The sequence below is a fragment of the Lineus longissimus genome, chromosome 1, assembly GCF_910592395.1.
Source record: "Lineus longissimus chromosome 1, tnLinLong1.2, whole genome shotgun sequence".
Taxonomy (NCBI): domain Eukaryota; kingdom Metazoa; phylum Nemertea; class Pilidiophora; order Heteronemertea; family Lineidae; genus Lineus; species Lineus longissimus.
The window spans coordinates 26,921,347-26,936,737 of record NC_088308.1 but is presented as its reverse complement, the minus strand read 5'-3'; the positions used below and the strand labels follow the sequence as shown (position 1 = coordinate 26,936,737).

The 15,391-nt window shown below is 41.9% G+C and overlaps 1 protein-coding gene across 2 annotated transcripts; it reads right to left on the bottom strand.

Annotated features, from left to right (window-relative positions):
• Nucleotides 1–2,709: 2,709 nt before the first annotated feature.
• Nucleotides 2,710–14,579, bottom strand: LOC135482573 (transient receptor potential cation channel subfamily M member-like 2). Of its 2 annotated transcripts, XM_064762725.1 has the most exons (24): nucleotides 14,377–14,579; nucleotides 13,966–14,034; nucleotides 12,896–12,963; nucleotides 12,508–12,664; nucleotides 11,839–12,019; nucleotides 11,454–11,617; nucleotides 10,203–10,395; nucleotides 9,770–9,935; nucleotides 9,306–9,447; nucleotides 9,010–9,082; nucleotides 8,673–8,779; nucleotides 8,355–8,489; nucleotides 7,845–8,022; nucleotides 7,336–7,585; nucleotides 6,760–6,988; nucleotides 6,376–6,567; nucleotides 5,913–6,068; nucleotides 5,563–5,817; nucleotides 5,045–5,219; nucleotides 4,711–4,876; nucleotides 4,274–4,458; nucleotides 3,781–3,913; nucleotides 3,498–3,545; nucleotides 2,710–3,119 (listed from the first exon to the last, which is right to left on the bottom strand). In XM_064762725.1, exons 1-24 carry the CDS (start codon nucleotides 14,488–14,490, stop codon nucleotides 2,951–2,953), a joined length of 3,705 nt encoding a protein of 1,234 aa, XP_064618795.1. In that variant the 5' UTR covers nucleotides 14,491–14,579; the 3' UTR covers nucleotides 2,710–2,950. The 2 variants fall into 2 exon arrangements, with proteins under 2 accessions (XP_064618795.1, XP_064618804.1); XM_064762734.1 differs by lacking the exon at nucleotides 13,966–14,034.
• Nucleotides 14,580–15,391: the final 812 nt, after the last annotated feature.

Genomic DNA, 15,391 nt, shown 5'->3' with positions numbered 1-15,391 from the left:
CTTATGTAACCATATCGAATGAATCACTCACACGATACACGCAGTGAGAGACGTGACTACATGTATTTTGTACAGGATGGCACTTTTATGATCCGATTAACAGAGGCAGAGAGCGGATATCACAAGAAAAGGTCTTCGCGACTGATACAAAGGACATTTGTTGTTAACGATCATGACTATTAAACACAAAATCATCATTTATATGACCTATAACTGTATTCAAACATTTTGTGAAAGCTAAGTTTCAAAATTGCTAGCCGTTTTTGAAAAAAGACCGACAGTTTTAGATTCCGAGGAAATTTACCCTTCTTGCCAGGAGGACAAGGCCTTAAGCCACATTAAGCCTTCACTTCTTTTGCGAAGGTCAGAGCCGTCAAGATTTAATCCGGAAGGGTTTAGTGACTCACTTGCTGTCTCTTCTTCTTCCACGTACACAAAAGACCTCTTGTCTATTTCCAGTGGTTGACATTTTCGCGACAAAAGCGGCAAACGCTGCATGCACTCTCTCCCTTTCTCATCGATTTCCTTTAAAGAAGAAGGTCATTGGCTAGCAACGAGTGTCTTGCTTAAGCGCCCCTCAAACGAGCGATTTAAACTGGTGCTACCTGCGATTGCGACAACGATCGCTCGTTTCTAGTGGTCATTGCAGGTGAAACAAATTGATATCGCAGCGATCATTTAGAGCAGAGCAGCGACTATAACTGCAGGTGGCAGTGATTTAAATCGCTCGTTTTTGCCCCGGACAATGAGGTTTCGCCAACCACCGTTTGAGGATAGTGGACTTTTGAGCAACTGGATCAAGCTCTCTCTGCCTGTAAGATTAGCTTCGTAACAAACCTCACCCCACAAGTCCACTCAAACTGTTTGATAAATGTGAACTGCTCAGAGTTGCAGTCTCTACTAGCATTCACGCCAGATCTTACTTCTCGCAGTGCCTCCCATCAAGTGCACAACAGAAGTGACACGGCAGTGCCCGCTTGTTCAACAGTCATTGTTAATGAAATTAGCTAGATATATGGGAAGTGTTGTCAGAATCCCAATGGCACGTTGCTGTTTCGTGACTGCATTCGCCAAGGAAGGAGAGACCAGATCTCAAATGAATAATATGCACTCTTATTGCAGCGGCAGTTGCGTGTATATTGACACCTTCGAACGGATTCTATCGAGGGGGTTACTCGGCGTTACTGGACACGTTTCTGAATGATCATTTGGTTCCCAAAAACCAATAGCTGCAGCTTTGCAGGGAAAGGCTCGCATTGGATGAACTCTTTAGTAACGAAGGAAATGGGGTAATTAACTTCATGACTACAAGATTATGATACAATGCCAATAGTGAAAACGTTCTGTGTTGCATTACACCACCACTTCCATCTTTGAACCTTTGAAACGAATTCCCACCCCCATGATTTACACTTTAATGAAAACTTCATTCTATGACCTTCCGTGTATTGGTCACAAAATGACATGTATTTCATTCCAGTCTCTAAGATCCTGTGAAGCAGATTAATTGATACAGGACGCACAAAACAACAGTCATTAACAAGAAAGATGCATTGATTGCATACCCTTCTTTTTTGTGGCCGCATGATAATCCAGCCATACGGTGAAAGATAGGGTTGCGCCTGATGGATTCCCTTGTCCAGCCAGCTGCATCCTCTCTGAGAAATCGCTGATACCATTCTGCTCTCTGCTTTATTCGATTTGGCAAACAGCATCGCTGATCCACCTTTCAGTTAGGAATCGAAGTCTGGTCACGTAATTGTGAAGGTAGAGTGTGTCCTAATCATTGAGGATACGCATATAGACAAATGAAATGCATGGAAGAACGGGAGCAACCCGTTAATTAGATCTTGAGATCCAATATTGCAGGGACCATAATGCGGGAGTTTGTGAAACACCCAGTGTATGACATATACTACTAGTATCGCACATGGCCATTTAGATATGATTATCTATATGCTTGCCAAGCAAGTTATAACATTTATCACTAACGGTGATACTACCGTAACGGTAATCAAGTTTTTTCTCACCGATTGTGGACACTCGTTTCCTTTCTGTTGTCCTCGGCAAGTACTCGCATTCAAAAGACAGGCCTGGGATGGTTTTGACGCAGATTCACTTTGGCCAATGTTTACCTGTATCTCGTCGCCTTTTACCTCGTCAGAGAGAGCTTTTGCTATGGTATGGCCACGCCCTTCAACTGACAACTCCCTTTGTGCTGTCACCTGTACATTAATAGACGAAGCGACCAGTTCTGTCGGAGTCAGGTCAGGCGAAGCTTTATGGCTATTTACTAGTAAGTGAATGCCATATGAGTCCACTGTTAACGTTTGTTACAAATAAGACACACGACGGTTGGTTCCCTATACTAGTTCTTCGATACCGGTGCAACGTTTTGAGTATTTCCCCACCTTTTTTAGGAACGCTTAAATACAGGGCGACAAGTCTTTTTCTGTGTCCTCCTATTGAAAAGCATTGATCTATCAAGCTAGCTATTTCATGTAAACACTGAAATGTGAGGAGCAGCCCTAAACGTTACAACGGTACATTACATCGAATACGGTACTTTTTATAAAGCCCTAAATCGATTTGATGTTCTTCGTAGTGAAGTAAAGGACATATACGACAGTGTAAAAAATGAGAAGTTCCGATTCATATAGGAATATAGTTTATTTAAATATTGTGATCACAATGGTACAAAGAGGCAAGACAAGTCATTATCCTTTGATAATGATTGGCGTTTTTATAGAGACCTTCTCTTCTCTTCTCAAGTTAGCAGTGCTTCAAATGATCTCTCTTGGCGAGGTTTACATTGAGCTCACGTTGTCACTAGTAACTGCAATGTTCGGAGCGAAAAATCAGGACATCCGACGGTTGCTTGGCCCTTCAAGATACAAATTTTAGTATTAGTAATTGCAGCTTATATCTAGTATTTTGAGTATACCCTTTCTTATTCGACATCGGATTCCTTCCTTGGTTTTGGATCCACCCCACCACTCATCCTGCTCAGGATGTCTCGCAGAAGCTGGGTCTGTTGGTCAATGCGGACACGTTGTCCGCTTACCTCTGCTCGGAGTTCATTAACGGCGGCTTGTAGAGTCCCTATCGTCTCAACATCACTGTAATAAAGGTTATCCCATGTTATAAGTGTTTCGTCTAATCGTACAAGCAATATTTACTAACAATGCCGGTGTAGAAGTTGCCATAACTTTGGTTAGACTGTCCGGCAAACAAAGAATCTCTCTAGAACCACACTTAAATCGGTCGCTATAAAATATGAAAGGGCAGTTTTCCAGTATATGGGGATATTGAAAACTGCTCCACCAACTCATGGGTGCCCACGATTCGGCAATACGTACCCGACGTGTACATTCATTACCAGGCGTGTGTCCAAAACTACCTGATACCTAGCGAGGATATTCCTTATGCAACCGGCGTATAGTTCCCTTATTTTCACCGTTCATGATAATTGGCATCGATGCACTCGTTTTACTTACGTTTTGGACCCTATGTCTTCTTTTAATTGAGTCATCTCTGCCACAATCCTACGAAACGAAGACGAATATCATATTAGATCGCAGCCACATTCTCCTTATTGAATTGACTTTAATACACAAAGGGGAATAATTATGTGGAAGATAATTCTTCAGAGAACAGTGAACAAACTAAAGCCACGTTTACTCCAACTAAAATCGTCGTCTCTTGAAACACATCTTTCGGGACACTTCTGTATCAGTCGCCTTATTCAGGCAACTATGATCTGTCATTTTCAATACGTACTTCTCGCCAGCTGTTCCTATCTGCGATCCTATTTTTTCTTCGTCTTCTTTTCGTTGTTTGAAATTGTAGACATTGACGGCATACCGTTCAAATGACCTTAGTCTTGCTGTCTCTTCCTCGCTGCACATGACATCTAAAGAGTCAAAATGCCATTAGGTTTCATAATAGGATTGAGAGAACTGGATCACGATAGATGCTGTGCATGCGTGTAATGCCCTTTTACCCAAGTTGAACTAGAGTGACTCTGAATTCGTAATAATCAAGCCAACATCATCTGATATAAAAACAACAAATTATGAATAACATTGGACCTATTCAAGAATGCCTTGGAAGAATAATTCATCAGTGAGAGTCTCTCTTCATTTCATTAGTTTATGTGGCTTGGTTGAAAATAGACGGTAACCCTATCGAACCGATCGAGGAATGTTAGAAAATCGTCATACGAAAAATATCGCAAGATTCATTAAAAAATATTTAATGCCATTTTACTTACAGAAGGCAGTTGTTGGTCGTTCACCCCTGTATCTGTGATAGATTCCTCTGACTATTAGAAACAAGTGACTGAACACGACAAATGGTGGAGCAAGAACTGGGCGGTTGTAGTTTTCTTCGATGAAGGAGTAGAGCGTAAAGCGCCACACACGATTCGACTGCTCTTGTATCTGTTGAAATGTATAACTGCCAATAAAAATGGTAAAAAAGGATCAATTTATCTCATAATTACTATACTTTGCCATGACGATATGTGATCTGGTCGTGCTCAATATGTGACCTCATTGATTGAAGGTGATATTGTTCATGCTAGTGTTTTCTTGACAATAAATTGAGGAGGCTAGCTGTAGGTAGCTCTTAAATCGTTTTGAGTTGTTTTCAAGGACATACTTTTAGTTATGAGTCATTAAGAGTTTCATTTGAACGGCACGTACTTACCTGAAGACAGCAATGAGCAGATTCAGTAACAATACATTTACGATCAGGACGTAGATGCATAAGGCCAAGGGTACGACCCACGTAGATGTTGGACACTGCACGATCCCTGGATCGTTTGCCAACACAGTGCGGTTGGTAGAGCATGGGGTTCCATCCGACAAAGAACCTATAAAAAATCGATTGAAATGAATTTGTAGTTTGCGAACATGGAAGAAACGTCATCATCATCATCATCATCATCATCATCATCAATAGGCTTCGTCCTAATCGTAGACTTGTTCGATAATGTATACAATACTCTATTGTTTATGGATTCAGCCTCATTATCACTCACCTTCAGCCAGGTCAAGATCGAATTCCCCATTCATCGTCCAGTATGGATAGTAGAATATTTGCTTAAAGATCTTGGCTTGCGGGAGGGCATTAGGAAAGAGTAAGGCTTGAGAGCTGATGCCGTAACTGGCGATGAAGATGACAAGAAGGGCGAGGAAAAATACTAAATCGTTCAACTGAAAGTGGAAACACAGTGATTATTTTACATAACAAGGGCACAGTACAGAATGTTACAGGATTTCATTTTGTGACGCCGATCCTATAGAGATAACTAGAGCCAGTGAGCAAGTGGAAGGGCACATGAATGGAGAAGAACGGGCCAAGGCAGAAGAATGCTCTGCTAATGATAACGCGTCGAGAACAAGCAACAAGTTCACGAGCGGAATTCTGCCATCAGCTTTTTCCATAATTCCTGTTCATGACTCGTTACACTATTGAACCCATGACACATTATTGCTCTAAACAGGATGTATTGTGAACAATTTATTTAGCCCACGAACTGAGGATGAAAGTACCTACCATTTTCCCAATCATGATGACCTTCGGGCCCAAGTCAGGATGTACGTACATATTGTTGCTAAACCGTACAAGCATGGTTGACAAGCAGAACACGTAGGTTACTCTGGCGTAGAAGAAGGCCTCTCCAGTGAGGGCGAATCGGAGGATGACACTGATGAGTAGTAGGAGGTAGATTGCCACATCCAGTTGATTCCAGAAGTCGCTTATCCAATCGACGATTTTGCTCCTCCAAGATTGGACCTGGTTGCCTATAATCTGTCGGATAAAAAATCAAGAAGCGAAACTCATATAAACGGCCATAAAAGTTGCAACGTCAATGTTCTCAGATCTTTTAGAGTATGAATACCCACCTGCCTCAGTTCCTCTGCTACCAGTGTGGCCATCCATGCCCAAACTATGAATTCAATGACGTGTGAGCGAGGTACAATATGATCTTTATCTTCCCAGGGAAGTAGGTCAATGCAAACGAAGTAGGCAAAAATAACAAAAAGGACCAGCATCGATATCTGAAAGTACATGTATTGGGTTATAGTAAGTTCTCAATAAATAAAGAAAGAAGTGCATGATCCGAACGATGGCCATGGCGTGTCCTACTATACTGCTTCGACAGTGCTATGCCCTCTGCTCCGACGTCCTCCGAGGCACGCAGTGAAACAACCGGAAGGGGTTCTGATGCAGCCATTCAGATGCTCAAACATTTCTAAGAAACTGCCCACCATATCCATCACAGAAGAACTTGGGAATACATTCTGTTGTGAATGATGCATGAACGACCTGAACCATGATCTTACTTTTCTAAGAAGAAAAACTTACCACATAGAATATAAACTTGACAATGGGTGACGTATAGAAGTAATACGCTGCCTTCAATATTCCAACGGGCGATTCTTTGGTAAGAGGGCTGTGAACACCTTCATCTTTTCGGGACTTGGTGTCATCCCTGACATGTCCGACTCGGAATCGCATGGAGAGGATCACAAACGGGAAAAAAACAGCCACAATAATCTGAAACAAAATTTTTAAAAAAGGAAAGATTGTGAAATAATCCAAAATGTAGTGATGTAAAGTGATGTGAGAACGATTTGGCGTTTTTTCAATTGGGCAATAGTTACCCCCATATCAGCCACGAAATGCCAATAATTTTAGTAACTGCAGACTTTGAAACAATTGCCACAAACACATGCCATTTGAACTTACCCTCCACATCTCGGTGTAAGTAGCAAGATGTCCCTTCCATACGTTAGACAAGAAAGACTGGCAGGCTGAGTTCTCCATGAAGTGCATGTGTTTACCAACATTGGACACAGACAATGCAGTAACGTTGTGGCCGAATTCAGGTATATTCCGTACGAGTGTCTTCGCGGTATTCATGCGGTTGTTGTTGTTACACTCAGTTAAAACACCGCTAGCTTTTTCCTCTAATTTCCTGAAAATGACCGTCACGAGAGACAATTTATTTCTTCGATCAGTTCATCCACGTTGTGTTGCACATTCATCTACTTTCCCATATACATTGTACATCATCTTAAGAGCATTTTGGTGCTGTGCTTTTTATCTCACCATGAGACCAACATTAACCTTATTGCCAATATTGACACTAACATGACTAATATTAAGCTTTCCGTCAGAAAAAGGTTCGATTTGGTCTGTTTGCGCTGGTAAGGATTCATTCCTGCTATCTGTGTGGAGAAGAAACAACCTCTACCTTAAAGAAGAAGTAATGCATATAGTTGCATCAACTCATGTCAAACCAGTAAATGTTCTGACTCTTACCGTGCGTGTTCTTCTAAAGCTGCTGCCTGGTCAGTCATATCAAGGATGTAAGCAACTTTGGAGAACGACAACAGAACGGATGCCCCGCCAAGAGCCAGTGCTATGTGATCATTCCCTGCCTGCCAGAAGAGTGACGCTAGTTCTGCCCGGTTAAAACAAACGGCCCACAGGAACAATTCCTTTTCCGGGTTCAGGAATCTGTGTTGACCATCTTTCAAAGCGTCCTGGTCGAATACGATTCTGGCCTCACCTGTTAAAAAAAACAAATGCTTTTACTTAAGTTGTAACGTCAAACAACACTATTAGAGGGTTACAGCAGGATATATATAAAACATACAATACAGGAACGACATTTTTGATGACCTGTTTGATTGATTGATTCCGACTGCGATATCGATGAGGCTAAATTTGAGTACCAGTTGAAAGATTTGGTCACTCATTTTTTGTCATTGGTTTTTGTTGACTGTTGATGAGTTCCCTCAGACCCAAACTTGCAATGAATTTCTTACCATCGTATGGATTAAGGCAGCGGAACCCTAATTCACTGGCCAGCATGTTTCCGATTGCCTTCAGGAATGATTTCGTCTTTACTTTACCGGCTAAATTTCCCTCGATGACCATTGCGTAATCAATGCGTAGCTTCGCCTTTATTAGTGTTGCAGCTGGGCTTGATGGGATATCAAGGCTCTGTATGAAAATGGAAAGAAATTTGGATGAATCGAAGAAAATCAGATGGCGCCCATTTGTAAGAAAACATGAGGTTGCCGTTCAGATTAGATGTAAAATGAAATACTTAGTACGTCATTGGCGAATTCGTGAAGACATGTCTTCGTACGCACTATACAAGTTTTAGGTGTGGCGATGATCCGTATTATTGCCGTGTGTGTGCTTGGAGATAATGTTTAGGCTTTTGCAGAAGAGGTTAGTTAACCGGTTGAATATCTGAAGATTTCTTAAGGACTAGATTGAAATAGCGCATTTGTTAGATTTTTCTGCGATTGAGCGAATGTACTGCCTACCTTAGACCATATTTCAGCAAGCTTTGTATATGTTAGCAGGTTTTTCACATCAACCCCTTTATCAAGGAACAGTTGGACGAAATCGACTTTGTTCTGAACTAATGCCTTAGTCATGTGCTCGTGCATCGGTATTGTCTACAACACGAAAGCAGGAAATTAGAAATCCGAACTTTTGGAAAATGGGGCGCATCTGATCTATATCTGAGCAATCGCGATTAGAAATTGATGTTGAAAATGATGTTGTTTAATTCATACTTTTATTCTTGCCATTTCGGCTTTCTTTTGCAGGTGTCTCCAATTCTCGCTCCATACACTTACCAACCACTGAAGCCGTTTCTCAGTTGAGAATATCTCTTCCCGTGCCAGATCACACCTGTTCCACGCAAGGGCCAAACTTGCTTGAGTATTGACGTCGGAGCGATAGGCTATAAGATACATTAAGATAAGGGTAAACAGTTGATAATGCGACCCATGGATTAACCGCAGAACTCGGGTTGGGAACGTACGTGGAACTCAGGGGAAGACAAGGCACAGAATCATTAAATGATCGCTAGGAAATGTCTGGCTCCCCTGGTTAACAACTGTGTTAGCCCCCAAGCCAGATAGGATAGGCAGCCACAGTCAGAGCGGACTAATGAAGAAAAACGATTCCTACCTTTCAGTAAAGCATTGAGGATGGCAAACTCTACATCTGCTGAATCGCCAGATGTAAAGTCGAACACATTCACCTAAAACACAGAAAGAGCACAAAAGACAACGTTTTGGTTCTCACTTCCATGCAAAACTTTTTTATATACGCAAGTACATGCACATTATCGTATTATATGCGTTAGAAAAGAATGCTGTGGAAAAAGAGTAGTAACTCTCATCCCCTGTCATTAGAATTTGGATTTCAACGAAGACTATATGGTAACCTTACATAATTATATGTTTAACTGCCTTGCTACTTACAAGTAATCGCTTGCTGAGGATTGTCCGGACTTCGGCATATACTTTTTCTTTTGATCGGTCGCTCTTACATTGTATAAGAAAGTGCGCAGTGTCATGCGAGATCAATTCATCAAAATTGTCAGGAAAACCAGTCTCTTCTTCGCTACAAAACAAATCATGTCAATTAAATGAATCTATCAGAAAATTTGGTATAAAATGGTGATTAAATCATCATTTTATTTTATCTCTCGATTGTGGAAGTCAACGATCATACCCCTAGTCCCCCGGTCCGATTCCTGTACTTTGGAACCACAATTAGATCTCACCGTTACAACTTCAAATGAAAGAAAAGTGTACATGAACTGCTTTACGATACAAAACGTTGTGAATGAAAAAGCCAGAGAGGTTGAAAGCGAGTGGGCAATTACTTATAAGGAAACTGCCATAGCTGTGATGTCATTGGATATATCGCAAAGTTATGCTACCTAGAGTAAGCTGCTGTAAGCCTATAAGCATTAGAGATGAAGTCTGCCGTCCTCCCAGTCCCTTTGAAGAACACGCAGGGAATATCATTTTTGATCGCTTCAGCAGCTCCGGTAAGTGTGTTGACGCCACCCTCTAGAACAAGTCTTACAACTGGGCACTTCTCCCCTGGAATTGCGATGAAGAACTGTACATGTTGTAGTGCGAACACTTCCGGATAAATGCACTCAGGCCATCATGTCATATAGCCGGCTGAGACTTGTAAGGAGAGGAAAAAGAAAAACTGAGAGGAGTCACTGCTTGGACCCAATAGCCAGCGTATGTTTGTTGTTCAGAGTGGAGTATTGTGGGCGAGGGCAGTAGCGCCACATGCTATCGTGATCACAGGTCGAAGCGGTTTTTATCGTTTGTTTGTTGGGTGCTGCGCAACCCTACCTTTCGTACTGACTCTTTGGGAGATGTGCATTTCAACTCCAGCTCTGAAACCCTCTCCGCCGTATTTCTTATCGACACCATCATCAATGAAGAGGAAGTGTGAGTGATTCGGCTGAAGAGGGGCCTCGCTCTTCAAATCCGTAACTGGTTGACAGTCCTCGAAGTTGTAAATCGCCGGGAACTTTCCTCCACCCTAGAATATATAGCATAAAAGTGTTGAAAAGGATATCGAAATATTATAGTCCATGCGACAGCATAGTACTTGATACATCAACTAGTCTTTTGCTGAAGTTTAAGGCGTAAAACCCTTTTTAAAGTATAGTCCTAGTCATGTCGCTACGTCCTTCCAGGGTTGCGTTCGGATCCCATAGGTTGCATGCCCATTGAGCACTATCGTGTTACGTCTTCATCTTCGCCATCTATACGTTCCCATGACAACCAGTAGTAGATGGTGCACCTCTGGCTTTCTCATGGGAGGTGGAGGACGGGATCATATGCACTCCGACGACTCACTTTTATGCTTTCGTGCAGTATAACTATTGCGATGGGTATTCGAAAACCCTGGATCAACAAACACTGGACTGGACTGGACTGGACTGGACTATGACTCAGCGCCCTCCACCACCTGGATTTTTCTAAAAGTTATACAATTCCCACAACCCCGCCGAATCTCTTCCCGCCTAATTCCATCATCAACATCATGAACATGGCGTCACCCGAAAAGTCGCCCGGGTTTTATCGTAGATTTTACGATAATTGGCGACGACAGAATAGGTATGGTTATGTATTATGTAAACAGAAATATGTACAAGTGCCTGCTCTAGACATCTGAGTGATTTGTGGGTCTTGACACGCCATTAACATGATGAAATTGGCAGATGTGTGCCACCGGACCAGCCTGATAATATCGATAATTCATCGTAGTGTATCGCCTACACTCATGTACATAGCATGCACATATCATGCACAGTGTAGCATAGACGGATACCATGTCCCATTTCCCCGTCGTTTCTCAATACATTGTTGTCGCCATGTTGATGCAGACGATGGTGCGCAGTGACGTTGAATCCAGTCCAGTCCAGTCCAGTCCAGTGTTTGTTGATCCAGGGTTTTCGAATACCCTATTGCGATACGCAGTCCGTTCTAGTCGAGTTCAGTTTGAGGCAATACTGTCAAACTAGTATACCAGTGCACCTCGCTTATTTTGTCAGAGTTATGGATAATGTCGGTTAAAATGATTCCTTTGCTTACCTGTTCGTTGACAAGTGCCTCCTTGTTGTCCACATATCCCCATGACAGGCAGCCGAGACATGTGATCTGCTTGTCCGCCACGTTAGCCATGCGGTAGAATCCAACAGCCTTGCCGACCACTTTGGCTACTCCAGCATTGTGGCCAGTCGTGGTTATCCAGGCTCCTAGAAATTGACAAGGATTTAAACAATTGTAGCATAGACTTAATTGACGTCAATAAAAAACCTCTCCCTGGGAGTAGCTTTTTCATATACTACAAAGTACTCTTTTTTGGCCTACTGTGGTTCGTCCAAATCTTCTTAGAAGACCGCGACTGCGTAGTCTATCTCAGTTTCTCTTCGAAAAGGACCACTTTACTTCATAAGAGTTTTGAATTATAACATACCTGTCGAGGAGGCTGCATTGACTAATCCATCTTGGAATGCCTGCTCCATCTTTCGACTCAAGTGAAAACTCTTGTTTCCACCAGTGACAGAAATGATGAGTGTTGGCGGCTTCACATTCCAGTAGTCTTTTAGGAGAGTCCACACGTCCTCATAAGCGGTATTGTCCGCAAGGCGGATGTACTGAAAGCATAGACGCATTGCATTTCAAATTGTACATTCGTATAACAATCCATATTTGAACAAGATGCCAAACAGAGAATGCTTAATATGGGATTGATTCTCGACCGTGGAGGTGAGGTACATATTCGCCTAACTGTGTTGTCCTGGTTATTGATGTATTGAAAGCAGCCGATGAACCCTAGTAAGTTTGCTGCGTGCATTCGAGTGCCGAACAGACAGGTAAATGCAAAAATAGCAAACTCGAGTAATTCCGTTAGTTCGTTGGCCATCCAGGTAGTATTGTTTGAACTGGAGAGCTAGGCATATTGAGCTTTATCCTTGTAACTGATTTTCCTACACATTTCCCATCCATGGGGATTCAAATCGATAAATAAACATAACTCATACACCTAGTATAACTTGAGATACTACCACTGTTGCTCGAGTTTGTAGCTGCTTGACCTAGCTGTTCCTCTATATTAGTCCTGGTTGTATAAATCACAACCTACCGGTTTTAAGTCGTCCTCTGGTCCGAACCCAAGGAACTTGACCTCTCCAAAGGCGTTAGTCTTCGACGTTGTAGAATGAACATCTTTGTTCCATGTGCCAACCAGGTCCAATATGTTTTTGTGAACCTCCTTTGGTTGTCCACATCCACATGTTTCCCTTAGAAAGAGAACGAAGTATGAAAGTAACATATTCAAATAAGGCTTTTTTCAGAACAAGAAGACATTTGATATGAATTCGCGATCGCTCATCAGTAACTGCGGTGATAACATGGTAAAATTCACATAGGCTGCATTCCATTTGTGAGGTCAAGAGAGACGAATCTATATTTGTTGTCATTTTTTGTTCGGTTTCGATGATACCTTTCAGAAAACAATAAGTAATACTAACCGATTCTTCTTACTGGCAACAAATTTATTACACTCCCATTTTTTAAAGGTGGCCTCGATAAACGTCGTCTGAAGATGTACGTAGGGAAAATGTTGGTTAACAATGATAAAATATGTTGTCTGTCTGTTTCGAAGAAAAGAGAAGAAACAAGTATGCCTGCAAATGATCAGGGTTAAGCGAATAACGATGGACACTTGATCGACGGAATATTTGATTGCTCTGCGAACCGATCTTAGTTCTTTTGGTGGGACAGCATCATTTGAACGGGCAAGAGATTGTGCACCAAACCAATCCAAACATAGAGAATGCAAGAATCAACTACGGTACAGAGGGAAGGGTTGCTTAACTCGACACCGTGAGTCATTCCACTTACCAAACCCCTTGCTTGCATGGCGGATATGTCCGAATAGTGACCTAGATTTTATGACGATGAGCTGCATTATCTTTGGTAATGGTCAATTAGGGCATAATTAATGTAAACACAAAGGGAAGGGGAAAATTACGTACATGAATTACTTTGGAATTTGTTATCAGTGATCGCCACGCAAAATCAGAAAATGATATGTGCGTGGTGATATACATGCCTTTAACGACTGTCCATTCTGCGTTCAATTTGGTTCATTAACGAAAGAAGTATAAGACAGGCATTTATAGGGCTTTATGTTTTCTGCCTTGTGGGATGACACCGCAACCTGCTGTGTTCCCTAAACCCCTGCACCGACCTATATGTACCTCCTCCAGACTCTGTACACTGACCTATATACATCCCTCTCCACATCCACTAGATAAAGCCACAACAATATGAGGACACCACTTTGAAACACCATCGCAACTAACTAGCAGTACCATCCGAACGCAGTGCACCGATCTCGCTCCTCCAGATGGGATGATGATGAGGACCCCTGCCCCCTGCGTGTATTGTAGCATGGCGGAATCAAAATTCCCTCACCAATCCACATACCTTCCACATCTCTTCTTCCCCGAGAAAAAAGAGTTAAGCCACACCGGAGCAGTTCTGCTATCAATAAAAATCATTGAAGCGGCATCTCAACTGAACGTTTTAAACTAACCTGCTTTTTGGCGGCCTCAGTTCGTTTCATCTTGTGCGTTTGACCACGAATATTCTTTGAAGTGGGCAACTGTGGGGCGATCTTATACATTAGCCTGGTTAGTCAGTTTATATTACACGGGAATCCATATAACCGAAGTGAATCCATACTCTTACCATTCCGAGAGTACAGAGAGAACAATGTTTTCCGATTTCTTTTCCAGCATAACAAATGATATCGAATGGAGTGCCAGTGTTGACATTGGTCGTAATTACTAAAGACAACGATTGGGGCGTAAAATAAATAATTCATGAGAAATGACAACATACTAGCCAAACGCCTAAAACTATGTCATGCTATGACATGTATGTTATTGTCACCACCTGAGGAGTATTATTGTTGTCACACCACTGACATTAACAGGATACATACCAAATCTGACGCCTCGTTCAGTTCATCTGAGGGAGATTGCGATATGCTGGTGTCAGCCATCATCTCCATTTCGTCCCTTTCACTGAAAGTACGGTAGTCAACATCGTTGTTCATCTTGGCTTGTAACCGGTGAAACCATTAGATTAAAAGCCTATCCGTATAATTGATACACTCTGCTGCCTATGCATTCTTCGCATCGAGGTTATTACAATTATCATATGCCACCAAATGCAAATATGCATATTGGCAGACATTGATGACACGATCACTATTGTTGCGAACTTCAATTCCCGAATAGTCACGTGAACAGTTGGATTCACACAATCAACCAGTTAACTATTTTCAGATTTAGGTATCTGGCTGAATTACTGGCTTACAATCATGCAGAAAGTACCAGATGAAATGCAGTAACAGACTGCAATAACTTCGATAAAGCCTTGCACTCCGTCTGCTCGGTTTTGTAGGCCTAGTCGTGAGCACATTCGTTACTTAAGCTCATTTATAAACTGTTTTCTATAATGAATGTTATTCCTGCATTTATCTGCAGTGTAGTATATCATGATGTGCATCAACGTATATTTTAGTATAGGTCTACCTGGCTAGACCATCTGTGTTAAGCGTTTCATTCAATCAGGGACGTGACAACCGTGATGTTGCATTGCGGTAAAATGTGTGATGTGCGGGTAACACAAATCAAATTGGAATCTGATACACATCACGTACATGTTCAAATACTATGGTCCTAGTATCATTAGTCAGAGGCAATAGCAACAGAAATCATGAAAAACTAATGCTTTACATAAAGAACCAAATAGCACTGTTTAAGATTTTCAAAGTGGAACCTCATAGAAATCATATCATGCTCAATAAAGTAAAAGGTTGGTGATTGAATTGTTTGCAGGAATGGGCGGAGCCCGGCATGCCAGAAAATGGGTCAGTAAACCGTTGTGGGGCCTACCAATTACCGGCATATCAACAAATCACAATTTTGCAATTGTCTCAACCAAAAACTCAT